We start from the raw sequence: 17,069 nt of genomic DNA on the forward strand, positions 1-17,069 counted from the left end.
GTACATCTCTGAATTCATGCCTTTTTCTGTGATCTCCAGGGGAACAGTCATTCCATATCTAGGAAAAAGGACAGAGGGAGATCAGTGCTAAATTCCAGAAAAAGTCCTTCCACATGAATAATTCAGACAATTCAGCCCAATGAGAACAGGAGCTCAGCCTAAATCTTACGTCTAAACACTTCATGAAGCAGAGATAGTTTTTAGAAGCCAGACAGACCAGTGTGAAGGGATAACAAACCTCAGAATTTATTTAAAAAAAATAGCAGATGGCAACCTGTTAAAAGCCAATAGTTTCAATTGTATATTGTGCCTTTCCTTCCTCTATTTGTTTTTTCCTGTGTCTGCCCCAGAAAAGGAAGCTGTACCAGGGCCCATTTATCTCATTAGAGTTTTGTTTACCATCCAGGTTTGGCGTGGGTACAGCCAGCGCATGAAAACAGAGAAACTGAGAGAGGAGGAAATGATATTTCTGGGCATGGTAAGTGGTGCTGTGCCTAGAGAACATAAAATGCCACACTCTGTTTGTTCTTCAGACTTTTATAATTCAGCCCAAGAGAAGAAATTAATTTCTATGATTCTTCTTATTTTAAAGGGGGTCCCTAAGGAATACAGAACTCAACTGAAATGATAAATGGCACAGCAGTAACACAATTTGTCTTCTGCTGAATGGGTTTGTGCTGTCTATACATTCTCCAATGTGTGTGGCAGATGTGGAAACTGGCTGTGGAGAATTTGCCCTGGGTTCCAGGGAATTTGACCCAAGCATGAGCAGCAAGGAAATTTTATTAATCAGCTTTTCAGTCATGATTTCAAGACTGGTGAACTGCCTTATTTCTGGAGTAGAATTCATGGAGGTTGGAAAAGCCCTCTAAAATCATCCAGTCCAAGCATTAACCCAGCACTGCCAAGCCCACCACTAACCCATGTCCCCAAGTGCCACATCCACACATTTTTGAACATTTCCAAGGATATTGATTTCACCATTTCCCTTGGCATCCTGTTCCAGTGCTTGTTATCCCTTTCACTGAGGAACTTTTTCCTAATTTAATTAAAGCAGCAAAATCTTTTGCCCCCACCCCTTTGCAAGCCACTGCATGTGTGTGTCAAGAGCAGGGAAGAGAAACCCAAGAACTGGCATATTAATCCATCAATATTTCTCTAAGTCCATATAAAAATAATCAAAACCTTCTTCACCTCATGCTGCAGAGGCACAGGGAAGTGAACAGCTGCCCATGGTCAGTTAAATCACACAGGGATGAAAGAAAGAAATTAAAGCATCCTTTCCAGAAGGAATCTGTTCCTCCCACCCCCTTCCTTCCAGCAAATACCCAAAAAAGAGGATAAATTCTTTGCTGTTGGCATTTTTTTTGCCCCCCCTCCAAGTCTTTAAAGGCACTAACAGGTGTCAAGCCTCACCCAACTCCAGCTGCAGTAGCACAGCCCTTGTACCAAGCTCTAGTAAAGTTCTAGTAAAGCAGCAGCACATCAGAGAAACATTCAGCACTGCTCTGCTTTTGTTGTTTGTTTATGCTTCCATGTTCTGCAGTTCTTAAGTGATTCATTTATAAACTAATAATTTAATTTTGATTTAAAACATGTTTTCTGCTTCTCCAAGGCAATTTGGGTGATTTTCTTGCCCAGGAATGGAATAGCCCTTAGCTGCTTTATAGGATTCTGAAAACTGGTTGTGCCTATAGAATACATCTCACATTAGTTAAAAATAGAATTAAGGTCTTACATTTAGGAAGTAAAATCTACATTTGCCTAAGCATTGCCATGTTAAATACAGGTAACACCTAATGGATTATTGCTTTTAGTATCTGCTGGTCTCTAACAGCTAAACAAAGCTTTGGGTGCCAATTCTGCTTCTGTTTGAGACAAAATTCCCAGAGATTTTAAGTATATTGGGTTGTACTGAAAACGAGTTAGAAATTGCACCTTTTGCAAAACAAGGGATTGTTTCCTGTCAAATCCCATGATGTTTCTGTCGAGTCCTTAGAAAGGAAATCTAAATCTGGCATCAGTTATTTGAGGGTTCACAGCCCAGCCCTCATTTCATGGTGGCCAGTGTGGGAGGAACTGGTAACTAGGATGTGAGCAGCCTGGTTTATGGGGAGCATAATGTAATCTATATGATCAGAGGGATGAAGGGAATTAAAACCAAACACATCGAGTGTGTTCAGTTCCTGACCTCCATTTGAAAGCAAGAGAATTGATGTTTGCTCCTCTGCACTCCAACTCCTTGCTCTTTATCAAGTTGATAATCAAAGCATGTGGGGAAAGAATTGATACCCCCCAAATAAAAATTCTCTAAAAATCTGTTCATCTTTCCAGTGTTTTTATATTCCCTTTTCCTTTCCATGCTGCATTCCCTTCGCTGGTCTCCAAAGGAAGCAGACATTGGTTCCCACTGATAGATAGGCAGGGAGCTCCAAAGGTCAGCTCCCTTTGATGTATGATCACGTCAGCCCTCTAAAAAATGACCACACATCTTCATGTGTAAATATGTTGAATTTGCTTTTCTAATGCTGCACGACTTAGATAAATTAGAAGACCCAACCATCCATTACTCCAAGTCCATCCCAAAGGAGACTCGCTTTTTGTTGCAATAAATATAATTTCTCTTATAATTAGGGCTTTTTAAAAAAAAAATATCTGTGTTACTTTCAGACAAAGACTGCTTAGCACAAAGAGATGATCTATTTGAAGTTCTTTGTAAAAGATTTCTGTGAAAATTCAATTGTGTTGGCCTAAAAAATAGGAAAATAGGTGTCAAACTCAAAAACTGTCCAGTCTTTAATTCAGTATTATTTTCTTTACTCTCTACTTGGTTCACAAAAAATTTATGTATCTTTTCTGGAATTTGATTCTATTTCACCTTTTACTTGATGACAGAGAACAAGTCTACGTTCCAGAGATTTTTCTTGGCTCAAAAGTTAAGCTTCATTATTATTATTATTATTTATGAAAGCCTAATTGCAGAAACAGCATGATTCCCTCAGCACATGTTCTCCAAATCCCTGATAAATCACCCTTTGCAATCCCAGTTTAATTTGTGAAGAGAAGCAAGCCTCCTAAGAGCACATATATCTTGATAACTGTATCCTGACCTGCTTCCTGATCTTCCTCACATTCCTGCCACAGGGCTGTTTACTGCCAGCTCCAGCACGACCACCAAAACCACTGCTCCAGGCACAGGTTTGGGTTTAAACCACACTGACGTGGCAAGAAAACACATTGAGTTGTGTGACAACACACATGTGATGTCTGAGCAAACCTGCAATTCCATGCTCTCTTTCACCATTCCAGCTCAATTTAGCACACCGGGTTTTTTAACTGGTCAGTTCTTGTGGCATTTATAGATTCCCTGTCACTAAAAACCCCGTTTAGGGGTTCTGATTGTGTAGTTTTGCTGCAGAGCTCAGTGTAGCTGCGTTTTGGCAACTGCTTTGTCTCAGCCCAAGCCTGATGCTGGATCCACCCTCAGCACTTTCCCTCCCGGACTCTGCTGCAGGAAGTTATACTTACAATCTCAGAGCACAGGCTACTGGAAAGAGGAAAGGCTGGGTTGAACATAAAGCATTAGGATAAACAGTTTGCCATCAGACTGATTTATGAGAGGGTAGGAGGATGTAGGGGACCAGAGGAACAGTTGGCTCAGAGCAGTTGGGTGGGAAGAACATGAAGCCAGTGTGTGACCAAGTGGCACCTGGCCTGTCACAGGAGTAGTGTGGCCAGCAGGACCAGGGAGGTGATTCTTCCCCTGTGCTGGGCACTGATGAGGCTGCACCAAGTGCTGTGCCCAGTTCTACCTTCCTCTTCTCCAAATATTCTGGAAGCCAGACCAAAAAATTCCATTCAGTGCTTTGTTAAGTGCCCTGTTGTGTCTGGAGAAGTTAAAGTTTGCCAAGTGCCTCGTTCTGTTGGAATGTTCCAAAGTTGCCAAGTAGAAGTTGTTATTGAACCTCTTGAGAATTTTGTTGTTTCTGCACCATCCAGAGTAAATCAAACTACATTCCCTAAACCTGCTGAGCTGGAATTAGAGGAGTCCAGGAAAAAAGAATACAGAAAGACAAGCCACTCTCTCCACCTGCACTGCTCTGACACATTTTTCCCCAAGCCTCTTCTCTCTGGGCTGGGCTGACTCAGAACAGCCCCTCCTCCTATTTTTATCAAAAGAATTGTGGTCCCAGCAGCACATCCAGAAACCCATCCCTTCAGAAAAGTAAACATTCCATCGCTTAAGAAATTCTCTTTTTAATAGGACAAAGCCTTGTGGTTCTTTATGTCTTTTTTCTCAAATGGATAAAGTTCAGCAGGATGCGTGAGCCACATGGAGCCATTGTGGTTCCCACTGTAGCATCAGGTTTTCCTCATCACACATCACCACACCAAATTCAGCTTCTCCTTAAGGTCTTCAGAAAAACACATCTCCCAAAATATCAGACTTCCAAGATATTGCAAGACAAACCAAAGCCCAGTTTAGGGTCTCACAGGTAGGATTTACTGTGGATTTACACTTAAACAGCTCTATCCCAAAATCCCAGCCCTTCCCAAAGAGTTGGTGCTATACATGCTGTTCTATGATTTTGTTACATAGTATTTTCACTATCCTTACTTCCTCTATATCCAAGGCCAGCTCAGATGGGGTTTGGGATATCACCTGGGATAGTGGAAGGTGTCCCTGCCCTGGCAGGGGGTGGAACAAGAGGAGTTTCAAGGTTCCTTTCAACCCAAACCATTCCATGATCCTTTTCACATGAAAGGATCTATGTGGTGTTAAATAAAAAGCTGTTCTCTCCTTCTTACCTCTTTTAAACATACCCTAATTTAGGCATGTTGTCTTGGTTAACGCTTTATTTATATCTGAGAAAACAGTCTGCCAAACATTCCTCCTTCTTCGAATTCCTGATAAATATAATTCATTTCATCCAGTCAGAAAAAACAAAAAATCACCATTTCCCAGAATAGCTTTCTGTGTAAACATTATAGACTATGGCTAAATAAATATTATACAGGGTTTAACAAACTACAAACTCCATCAAGCAAAATTTAAAATATTTCATCAGCTCTTGAAAACAGGCAGCTAAAGCAGTGGTGCAGATCAGGCCTGGTTTTGCCAAGCTTAAGATTAAAATGACTTTTGCTTGCCTGGATGTCAGCACAAAGCTATCTGTTATTTCACATCTCAGCAGTGATAACTAATCTGTCCTGTTTTCAATAGAAATTTTAAGCCTGCTTATATTTGAAACAGAAAGATTCTGGGAAGCAAGAAGCATGCTAAATAATTTGCCTTTCATTGGCTGCAGTCATACTAACAATGAAATCACTGCCTTTCAGAGCCCAAAACATGCTTGCCATGTTTAGTACAAGTTTAACAGCGTGCCCAGGTATCATATCAGAAATAAACATAACCAAAATTATATAAACTCACATGGCCCTGAATGTAAACCTTTTGTCCACTTCAAATTTTCTTTTTCTTCCTAAAAAGTGCTACATGTAAATATATTTCTAAATATATAAATCTCTAAACCAACCATTTTCAGTATTTTTTCAACAAGGTCTCCTACTACAAATGCTTTGTTTGAACGCATATGACAATTACTTTAATTGGCAAAGCCATTGGAGTGAGTCAGAGAGTAGGGAAGCTTTAATGAATGCAATATATTTTGCTTACTTGTTCCTTTTTTTTTTGTGCCTAATTTAGGAATTCAGCCATATAATTGATGTGGCTATCACCATTTGTGTACTGTGGAACCTCCATTAATACAATTTTCATTTGGGGGGTTGGAACTGGATGGCCTTTAAGGTGCTTCCAACCCAAACCATTCTGTGATTTTATGATTCACAAGACAAGAGACCTGTTTAAAATCTTTTCTTCCATCAGCCAAATTATATTGAGGAAATAAAGCAAGGACATGGCTCAGATCCTACAGCAAACTTTTATATGTAGCTTGGATCACGGTTTAAAATTCAGTAGGGTTGTATCACAGAATCTCACGGAATGATTTGGCTTGGAAGGGACCTTAAAGATGATCTCATTGCTCCCCTTGTCATGGGCAGGGGTCCCTTCCACCTGAAGAGTAGTAGTTGTAAGTAAAGAGCAGGACCCCAGTTGCTGTGATAGTAAATTTTTTAGTCTACATGCCTATGTAATCCAAATGTATAAAAAAAAATAATTTCACTTTCACTACTGGTGAAAATTAGTGACTATTACAACTGCTTACTTTAAAAATATTTAGAAATAAAGCTTCTCCTCCAGAGAAGCAAACTGTAAATGTACTGAAACGAACACTACACAACTGGTCCATCTTTTGAAATCTTACAATTACGAGTAATCCTGGCTGTGGCAGAACATTTCCTGAAGCCCCATAAAACCAGAGAGCATGTGCTTCAGCTCTGCTCTTCCAGGCCTACGACAAGAAGCTGTCCTAAATTAAGTACCCAGTAATAAAAGCTGCAGTAAATCTACCTCTCAGGCATAATGGGAATGTTAGCCTTCCGACGTGGAGTGAAATGAAATGTATTTATTTCACTGCGCCGAAGCCTCTCTGCCCTGGAAGCGCAGCTGTAATGGAACAATTGAGGAGCAGTTAGTTCCACAGCAGGGCCTCCTCCTCCTCCTCCTGAGGAAGAGCAGCCCCAGGCATGCTCAGCCAGCCTGCACACCTCACAGTGCTTGCTAATCAACAATAAAGGCTCTGCTGGGGAGCTGACTCAGCACTAAGGCAGGGCTTTCCAGCTGGGAAAGGGATCTGAGCAACTGAGGGCCTGAGTTGAGAAGGGAAAACGGACACAGTTTTGTGGAATCATGGAGTGGTTTGGGTTGAAATGGGCTTGAAAGATCATCCAGTCCCACCCCCTGCCACGGACAGGGACACCTCCCACTATCCCAGGTTGCTCCAAGCCCTGTCCAACCTGGCTTTGGACATTTCCAGGGATCCAGGGGCAGCCACAGCTTCTCTGGGCACCCTGTGCCAGGGCCTGCCCACCCCCACAGGGAGCAATTCTTTCCCAAGATCGAACCTAAATTTCCCTTTGTTCAGTTTGAAGCCATTCCCCCTTGCCCTGTCATTCCAGGCCCTCTCCAGCTTCCTTGTAGCCCCTTCAGGGACTGGCAGGTGCTCTGAGGTTTCCACACAACCTTCTCTTCTCCAAGCTGAGCACACCCAACTCCCTCACGCTCTCTCCATACAGGAGGTGCTCCAATCCCCTTATTGCCCACTTGGCCCTTCATCCCATTGTCTTACCTGGTAGGAAATGCCTTCTCCCTCCTACTGGCGCATCTTCCCCTTGCCTAAAACCAAAATTCTTTTGGGGAAGGAGGAAAGAACAGAAGAATCTCATCAGCGCGCTCATGACTGATGAGTTGGAATAAAATTCTCTTTTAGACAAATGTCCATTTTGCCTTATTAATTTAAACAAGGATTTTAAAGACAAAGCCCATCAAACATTAGATAAGCCTTTTAAGTTAATGGACCATGTAGTCCTATTTTCCCACAAACTCAGGAATCTTCATATTATGTCCTATTTTTACAGCAACATCAATTATTAATATGTATACTTTTGCTGACAGAGGACCACACTAAAAATGTGAGTTTCGTTATCCAGTTCTGGGTCATTAACTGTGAAAAGCTTGTAAATATAATGGTTTATTCACATGGGAAGCCTTCATTAAGATGCATTATTCTACAACTGATGTGGCAGCATTGCATTATCAAGTTCACTGTCTCCATCTAATATTTGTAATTTGTTTCTAAATGAGTTGCTGTTTGTAGGGCAAGTTAACAAATTTGAATTTCACATGGCCAGAGAAATTTCTTAAAGATGGGAAAATGCTTCTTCCCCCAAGGAAAAGCTATTAGCATCTTCCTGGAGAATGCCTCCCTTTGATTCAGAAGCAGGAACATTAGAGGCGCTGAGAGAAGGGATGTTAGAAATAAATTGGCTCTTGCCTTCCTTAAATGCACATTAGAGAGCTATGGGAGCACACTCAGGATAACTCCAGGGCTCCAGAACAGCCACGTGGACACTTGGAAAGCTGTGCCATGATACTGCAAGGCACAGGTCAAAGAATGGCCAGCAGGGAAGCATTCCTGATGGAGCTGTTGGAATTCATAGTCTCTCTTGGCACTCTCCTGCCATTTCACTTCCTATTCCCTCCTGCATCTTCAGATGGCCAAAGCTTTTTCAGACCTATTTTCTTCTGAGTTTTGCCCACTGGCAAGAGAACAGCAGGGCTGTTGGAGAGATTCTGTCTCCTTTTGAAGGCCCACAAGTGCCTGAAGATGAACACAAGGTGCCATTCCTGAGATGGGGTTAGGAATGTGTTAAACTCTGAAGCTGGTGAGGTTTAGGGTGACACATATTTCTGTGATTAGGTCAAGAACACTGTGGACAAAATAAACAGAGTGGCTTTCTTCGGCTGCAAAGCAGGAAGGCATCACCTGTGCTATTCATAGCATATTTTCCTTTTTTTCAAGTGTTCTAATAGTCTAAGGCATTTCATATCATCATTAGGTGCTTGAGGACTCCGCTTTCTTTCCTCAGTTTGTCTTTTACTCAACAGAATAAAAGCATTTTCTATGAAAATTCTTGACAAATGGCAGAGAACTGACAGCTAAAACAATGGTACAGTTGCATCCCCTGGACATCTTGTTACATCTCTTCAGCAGCTCCTGCTGCTCAAGTGTCTATTTTTAGGTTATGTTGCTAAATTCGCTTCTACACTTACTTTTGTCTAGTTCATCTTCCTATTCCCTATTGACTCATTGCCTTGAGCATCCACGCACTTGGATCAGTTCTTACAGTCCAAGGAAGCAGTTTTTAAGAGCCCCCATTTTACTTGTTAGCCCACATACACATCAATTCTTTTGATGTCTCCTCATCCTTGTTTTTCCCAAGTCCATCCATTTTTTGTTAGCATCACTGCATTGATTTCAAAGTGACAGAATAGAAAGTCAAGCCAGCTATACATTCACCTGTGCTGTTCTATTTAAAAATCAAGTGACTATGGCATGATATCCTTGCTGCCACTCACTGCTTTTCTCCTCCTCTCCCAGAACAGGAGCCAGCCTTACCTTCCTGCCACGTGTTGGCCTCCTGCTCGTCCCTCATAAACAGGGCATGCTGTGGATGTTCCACATTAGCCAGCCCTGAGTCCTTCAGGCCTCACTGAGCACAGCCAGCTGTGCTCTTCTCTTCATTCCATGCTCCCCTCGCCCATCGCAGCTGGAGTGTGTTATTGCCAAACGAGAAATCAGGAGGACTGGGGGGAAAAGGAGAATAAACCTTATAAACTTAGCTTGTTCTCTTTCATGCCTTTCTTCAGGGAAATATTGAAGGTGAATGGCTGGAGTCTTGTTCTAGAAGTTATTCTCATTTATTCTGTTTTCTTGTAGTAAAACAGACTCTGGAAAAGAAAATACAGGAAATACGAAGGGTAAATACAACAGAGCTTCTCGTAAGCTGTTCTACAGGTTTATGTCTGTACTTCAGCCTTAGTGCTGAGTGCAGCTCGAAAACTCCTGATGCAGATGTACTGATAACTGAATGGTGCTCAGACAGGGAGCTGCACAAATATTTACTCAGGGCTTGGCTGGGTTTTGCCAACCAGAACATATTCCATGGCCTTGTTATTACCAGCATCTGAGCCAGCTGGTTCAGAGCTACCTGGACTGTGGCCACAGCAGCTTCGTGACTCTGGGCTCAAGTGTAGATATGGGCTGTAGTAATTCACTTTTTGAGATAAGAATTTCCTTCTGCTGATCTCACATTGGCACCTTCTTGCCAGTTCAAACAGCTCTTACCTCGTCTGGCTTTGGGACTGGTGAAAGGTGGCCTGAATAAATTCAATGATGAGAAGCTGGTCATCCAAGGCTCCCTCAAGATGCAGTGGAGAGCAGCTCAGAGGAGCTGGAAAGGCTCTGGGATGGCAATGAGGAGCTCAGCTGTCTGTGCTGCTGCTTCCCACACTGGTCTGGTCCCACTGTCCACCACTTCCCTTGCTGTGGCACTGGCCCTCAGCTGCTCCTTGGCTGGCTGGTTCACCTTATTATAGTGGGAAAAGAGTGACATGAGGAGGTGGGAGGGGAGGAAAAGACAAAAGGGATTATTTTCCACTTTTTAGGGAGCTGAACTGGTTCACTGGAGGATCCAAGTGAGTGCCAGAGCAGGAGAAGAGAGGGATGATGCATCCAGCAGTTCAGATAGAGTGGGAGCTTACCCTTCTCAGCCCTAATAAACTGTTCACATAATAAACATTTCACCTTTAAATGTTCAGGGTGTGCTGGAGAGCTGCCTGTCTCTCTCCATCAAGTACAGATCAGCCTCCCTAAAGCTGCAGGCATCCTCATGCCCATCTGATGGGAACTTCTCAGGAAAGCAGCAATCCCTGAGCATTGCTGTAGGGAGACAAACAGAGGAGTTGTTCTGGATCTCAGTCTGGAAAACAGGCCTCTTCTGGTTTCCAAATGAGCCCCAAATGCTGCTGAGAGAGTTTCCAAATGCTGATGAAGAGAGCAGCATCACATCTGGCTGTCCTGGGCTTCATTTAACATCAGCCAGGCAGACAATGGTGAAATACAAATAAACACTGTTTATAGTAGCTGTGTTGTACTTATAAATAGGTGCTGCAGAGGGGGAAGATTGGAAACACTTGACTTCCCTAGGAACAGAATTGAGCAAAGGTAAAATCTCAGGGTAAAAGGCAGCACTTGGGGTCACATATTCAGGAAGGGAACATGTGCAGCCACCTTTCAAAACCACACTGCTGCTCTTATTTCCTCCTGAATATTTTCTCCCTGGTGGCCTTGACCGATTCCTGTAGCACAGTGCGAGTCACACATCCCAGATGCAGGGCAGGCAGTAAATTGCTTTCCTGAACGGGGCCTCTGTGCTTGCTTTGGACACGGTGGGATCCCTCTGGGTGCTCGCTGAAACCAAATTTGCTTGGCACTTGTTAGTGATTTTTGGAACCTGGTGGAAGCATGGAAAAACAGGGAATAACAGATCTTAAATATGAGCTGGCCAGAGCTCTGACAGAGCTTTTTGTCTTTGCGGGAGGCCTCTGCAGTTGGGGCTTGAAGCACATCAGAAAATACATCAGCAGAGCAAGAAGAATGCATTACTAAATTAGTCTGAGATGTGCCAGTTAAGGACAATTTCTGTAGACTCTGAAGTTAAAAGGCCAGAGCAAAATTATGAGGGTTTTTTTCATGCAAACCAACAGCTTTTGTTCACATATGCTGCCACCTATATGTCAGTCACTAATTTTGAAAGGTAATAAAAACATGCTACAAAGCCAGATTGTTGTATTTTCTCCTATTTTCCCATCTTAAATTTGCCATACACCATCAGACAATATGATTAATCATTCCCAAGTATGTGGAAAACAATTTGTTCTGGAATTAAAAAAACCCCAAACCTGAAACCACAAAGCCAGTCCACAAGTTAATTTTTAAAGTAGATTTTTCTCTACACTTCAAAGGTGGCAATAGCTCATAAAACACTGGGAATATCTTAACTTTATCAATGATTGCAAGCTGAAAAATGCAAAATTTCAGCCCACACACAGAGATGGGTTTTTTCATGCTTCTGTATTTGAATACCAGAAAGACTTTCATTTTTCTCCCTCAAACTACATGTGTAAAATCAATCACCAAGCAGAAATTATTCTAAGATTTGAAACTGGCTTAGAAGCCCTTCTTGCCAAGGTTATCAAATCCTGGGAAACTTGGGGAGCTGTGATTTTTATTACAGTGTTTGGGGGGGGGGTTGTTTATTCCTTTTTTGTTGTTGTTGTTCCTCAAGGGAAGTTGATTTCCTAAAGGAGTCTGACCAGCTGCAACAAAATACCAGGAAACCACTGACCAAGCAGCACATATAAAAATTGCAGTGCACAAATTAAAAACAATACTGGCTAATTAAAAAGTACCAATGGGAAGTCCAGACGTTTGAAAATTCAATTAAAAAATTCTCTGGCACCCTTCTGATATGGATAAAGCTGGCATTTGCAGAACAGCAGCTTTCTCACCTGTCTCATTGAGATCCTGGGATCCCACGCTGCAAAGGTTGTTTTTGTACATTGCAATGTTGTTAATTACTGCCGAAATACTAACAATAGACCATTGTGTGCATCCAGGCACTTTTTATGAGCACAGGGATTTTTTTTTCCTGGCTTCCTGCAAGTAAATTAAGGCTTAAGCTCGGATTCACTGTCAACCTGGCATTCCAGTACATATTAAGTTTCTTTTCATTCATACTTTTTTTTTTTTCCTCTTGTTTTCAGAGCCTACCTCCTCACTTAGAGGTAATGAGCAGTTTGCAGGTAGGTGCTGGGAAAGCAGATGTCCTGCAAGGTGAAGTCCAGGAAAAAGAGGACCTATCATTTTTTCAAGAGCTTAGAAAAACAGAGGGGCCTCACATTAAGGAAACCCTCCAGGACCAGCTCACCCAGTGCTTCATCGAGTGCCGGTGAGCAGAGAGAACCACTTGCCCCTTGATAAGTCCATTTACCCCACAAAGTCTGATTTTTAGCTCCTACAGACTGCAAAATCCGTCTCTAATCCAGTGGTGCCAGTCCCAGATGAGGAGTTAGTTCTGCAGCAGCTGCAAAGCCAAAATCCTGCACTGCAGGATTCCAGGCTGGGGAGAGCAGACCAGGGGTCAGAGATGCTCCTTCAATCACTGGCTGGGGATCAGGTCCACAAACATTAGAGTGGGGACACCTTCACTTTGTCCATTACCTTGGGCTCAGGCTTTGCAATTACAAGCCGCACACTTTAAACTTCAGGAACAGTGACTTTTCCCCCTGCCTGAATCCATAAGGTTTAAGAGGGAGAACTCACTCTTCCATGAGCTGGAAGTACCATTATTTGCCATAGCAAATCACATCACGTCACTGGGACTGCCATCCAGGTGCCTGCTGCTGGCATTATCCAGCAGCACACGTGAATCTGAAGCACTTTTGTACTTGAGGCCTGACCTTCGAGCCACTCCTCCAAATGTAACTTTAGTGGAGCAGTGCTGCTGATCTCAGTGAAACTTCACGTCTCACTAGAGTTAAGCACATACTTAGGGAGTTTTAAACCGAGTGCTGACACCTATAGTTCTCTCAGGAAGTTTACTTTAGCCAAAGACGTTTTGAGGCTGGCAATTCTGACACTGGAAACCTTTGTCCTAAGGGATATAGTCTGGTTTGATCATTTTCTGGGATTTGCCCCATCCAGCGGGTTAGTGTGTAAAAGTAAATTGGGAAGCAGCACCCAAAACTTCCAGGATTTAGCAGCAAGGTTTCATCTGCTCTGCATAAAGGTGCTCTGCAAACTCTTTTTGTGTTTTTGAGCTGCTCAGTGATGTTACAGGGCTTGCATTTGTCTTGTGGACCAGTGTCATGTCCATTAATCATCCAGTGTTTGCTCAGGGTACTGGACTTGCCTTCAGCATGCAGTTTCCAGTTGCAAACACAAATGCATTCTGATGAAATCCTGCTCTGTTTTCTCCTTGACTCCCTCAAGCTGGTTTGGGTAGCTGTGCTACGGTGAAGTGTTTGTTAAAAAAGAAAGAATGATCAAAAATAGCACTCTCAAAGCTCTGCCACAACCTATTTTTCTTCTTTCTTGCACTTTAGCCTCTTACAGACACTCAAGACTCCAGTGTATTTTTACTCTGCTTTAGAAAGAGCTGCTGGTTTTACAAACCTCAGTTATTGCAAAGCACTTTCCCATTCCCTAAATCAACTCTCTCCCAGGGCCTGCTCTGCACACTCCTTGAGCTGCCATTTCCTGCCATTCCCCACAGCTCCCAGCATGTTCTGAGGCACAGAAAGATCTTATTCCCTTTGCTTAATATTCCTCACCTAATCGTCATTCTCTACCATAGGTCAATCGTGTCCAATTAACTTGGCTCTGGAGCTGGGGGAGAACTCCCTGAAATACTGCAGGAACCAATGGCAATGTTTCTGTAGCAGATTAGCAGGGAACAGGCAATCTCCCAGAGAACCAGGCTGAGCCATAAACCTCTTTAAAGGCATTATGAGACAGTATTAAAAATTAAATCTGTTCCACAGAGACACTTAACAGCAGAGCCAACCAGCAGCCTAACCCATCCAAAGGATCGTTTGAGGAAGCTGAAGCCATGGTTCAGTGGAGGGAGGTGGAGAGTGATGGCTGAGAGGGACATTCATCAAAACTCCTGCTGCCTAGTGCAGGAGAGTCCTCAGTCTCATGGACCTGTGGAATACTCAGACCGTGTAAAGTGGGGTGTAAATGCTGAGCTTTCTTTTTGTAGCCCTTACAGGTGGAGAGGGACTTGCTTGCTACATTTATATCTCAGCTTTAGGGGAGACTCAAGGCTAGAAGCCCAGCATATGAATACCTGATTAAACAAGTTATAAGGGCTTTTTAGCTACTCTTTTCTGCTCTGTGTAGTCAGGTTGAATAGTCTTGAATCTCATCTTGACTTGAAAATTAACAAAGATTAAAGCAGATGTTGGAATATGAGCACCACATTAACTGATCTTGGATAGCTTTATGGTTAATCATGAGCAAAGGATTATATTAAATGCGACTAAAACATACCCACACCCAGGGTGCTTAGAGATAAGCCTTGAGTCAGGTTTGTTCTGCTGCAGCCAAGACAGGGTGAAAAAAGAGCTCCCCTCCAACTTTGGACAATAACCTACCCATGTGAAACAATCTCATATTAAAAAATTGAACATTTTCTATCAAAATGGTCTGATTAGGCTAAAAACTATTTTTTTGCTAAAAACGTGCAGTTCTGTGGTCTGCCTGAAAGCAGGGTCACTGCTGGTGGCAGAGGGACAGTGACACACTTGTTGCAGTCAGTGTTTGATCAGAGAATCACAGAAGGCTTTGGGTTAGAAGGGACCTTAAAGATCATCTCATTCCACCCCTGGCTATGGGCAGGGACACCTTCCACTATCCCAGGCTGCTCCAAGCCCCATCATACTCCCTGTTACTCTCTTCTTTCAAATTAACTGTCTGTCGTGATCCCTAAAAATCAGTAGTGCACAGTTCAGCCAAGATTAGACAGCTCTCATTGATAAAAGCTCTTCTGGTGATTTAGCAGCGTGGCAGATGAAATTCTGCCCCCAGTGCAGGCAGTGGGAGAGCTGCCATCAGCTTCAGCACAGGCTGGACACGGCCCAGCATTGGAGTTCATTTGAATCTGGCTGAGTGATGCGGTGATTTACAGAGCTGAGAGGAATCAGAGCGAGCTGCCTGCCCTCCTGCTCTTCACAGCAGGCCTCTGTCTAAGTGACCAAAATCATTTTCCCCGCAGACACATTCCCTGGCATCCAAAATAGGCTTCAAAACAACCAAAAAAGCAGCAGATTTCTCCACAAGGGAGTGAGTGTATCCTGCAGAGCCTGGCTTTCCTGCCAGAGACGCTGCAGAAGTGGGGGTTGTGTCCTGCTGAACACTGGGCCAGTGCTGAAGTGTCAAGGTTTGCATTAATTATTACCTGCCAGGATATATTTTGGCTCTCCCCTAAGCCAGTCTGCGAGATCAACAGCTAAATGTAGCTCATAAATTATTCTTCAACTGGGCATTTTGACAGAGTTTCCCATTTTCCGTAGTCTATTAAATAAACAGATAAAAGGGAACAAAGATTCTTTTGAATAAATTTTGCTGTGTGTAGTAAAAAATAACCCCAAACTTCCATATTTTATCCATCACTCAGAAAAGGCTGTGATAGAAAATACAATTAGCAGGTATTGTCTTTCAGCACAGTTACTCTTAGATTACAAAAGCAATGAGCACATATTAAATTTCTCAACTTGTAAGAACTGCTGTAAATATTTACCACTTTCTTTGCTCAAGGGAACAGCTTCAGTCATTTCAAGACCTGAACCAGCTTCTTATGAAGAGAGGTTATAAAAAAGCCAAGGAAAGCAAAACCCAAAGGAATAGACTAAATAAAATTGTTCCAGTTGCTTGTATCAATCCTACTGCTGAGAAGATAAAATAATTTTGATATAACACTGCGTTTTTCATCCTTACCATCCATCCTTCTGTTTACCTGGGTTGGCTTCTGTAGAGCTGCTCTTTTTTTGGCCTGCAAATTATTCACTTAAAGCCTTCCAGACTTCCATGTGCCCTTGCCCAACCATACTAGAAAAGCAAGATAATTGTTTATGAAAGCTTTTTGAAGAAGCATCATGCAGTTTACTTACAGCCCTGCCTTGTTGATGGTTTTTTTTCCAAGATAGGGTTCACAGAGCAGGGGTGCAAATGATCTAAAATCAGCAGTTACTATGATTATTAGACATCTGAGTCTGGATGGTAATTACTTGACTCCCACACATTCCATCCATTCAATTAATAACACAGTTTCATATTAAGGTATAGCATAGCTGGGGTTTTAGCTTTAATTTTCTCTACTGTTCCAGACCAAACCCATTTTTCTCTAATTTCACATTTAGGGCTTTGCTCTGCATATGCAAAGCCAATCATCATCTTCTCCACTCTTTACCCACTGTGCATAAACCAGTTCCCAAATTATGAGTCTTAGAGTCATCCCTAAAACAAATTTTAAAAGGGGATAGGCAGAAAAGGGGAGAAGGATCCCTTTATTATCTAGAGAAATACAGCAGCATCTTTGTCTAAGACAAGTATTTTCTGACAGAAATCAATACAAAGGATGAGAAATCAAGATGAGGTTTTTATTACCATAGATGGCCTCCAGAATCACAGGGGAGAGCCTCATGCACGGGCTCTGCTGTGCTGTGCCTCATGCCCTCGAGCTGTAACAAATTACTCCATGAATTTCTTGGAGGATTTATCTGCCACCGCTCGGAGCTCTGGGGAGCATTTCATCCGTGGCATCGCTGACCTAATAACAGGGGATCTAAGTAATAGCAACTTTTATGGGGGCTGTGTGTTATTCCCACAGATTTGGGGATTGATTTTCAGGAGGGAGGAGGCGGCGAGGGGTAAATGTGCTTTCATAATAGGTTTACACTTTACTGATTAGCTTTGAATGATCTTCTTGCTCTGCCTGCTGACTCGAGTGCTGTCAGAAAAGGAATTGGCCGAGCTTCATGG

General features: G+C 42.7%; 1 protein-coding gene and 1 long non-coding RNA gene across 8 annotated transcripts in view; one reads left to right on the top strand and one right to left on the bottom strand.

The window, feature by feature from the left end:
• DRC11 (dynein regulatory complex subunit 11) overlaps window positions 1-17,069 on the top strand; it is a 97,835-nt gene that overhangs the window by 17,683 nt on the left and 63,083 nt on the right. For all 5 annotated transcript variants that reach the window (XM_085065810.1, XM_085065813.1, XM_085065812.1 and 2 more), the window contains 2 exons: window positions 407-478; window positions 12,290-12,474. In XM_085065810.1, the coding sequence (XP_084921936.1) occupies window positions 407-478; window positions 12,290-12,474 (257 nt within the window). The remainder of the gene's footprint in view (window positions 1-406; window positions 479-12,289; window positions 12,475-17,069) is intronic.
• Window positions 6,473-17,069, bottom strand: part of LOC146434331 (uncharacterized) — a 78,992-nt gene continuing 68,395 nt past the window's right edge. Inside the window, exons 1-4 of one of the 3 annotated variants that reach the window (XR_014853349.1) lie at window positions 9,810-10,430; window positions 9,081-9,412; window positions 7,251-7,311; window positions 6,473-6,568 (exon numbers count right to left, since the gene is read on the bottom strand). This is a non-coding gene — a long non-coding RNA (uncharacterized LOC146434331). Of the gene's footprint in view, window positions 6,569-7,250; window positions 7,312-9,080; window positions 9,413-9,809; window positions 10,431-17,069 lie in introns of those variants that run through there. The other 2 variants (XR_014853348.1, XR_014853351.1) reach the window with 2 other exon arrangements.

This window comes from Lichenostomus cassidix, chromosome 7 (genome assembly GCF_008360975.1).
Source record: "Lichenostomus cassidix isolate B80296 chromosome 7, HeHo_3.0, whole genome shotgun sequence".
Taxonomy (NCBI): domain Eukaryota; kingdom Metazoa; phylum Chordata; class Aves; order Passeriformes; family Meliphagidae; genus Lichenostomus; species Lichenostomus cassidix.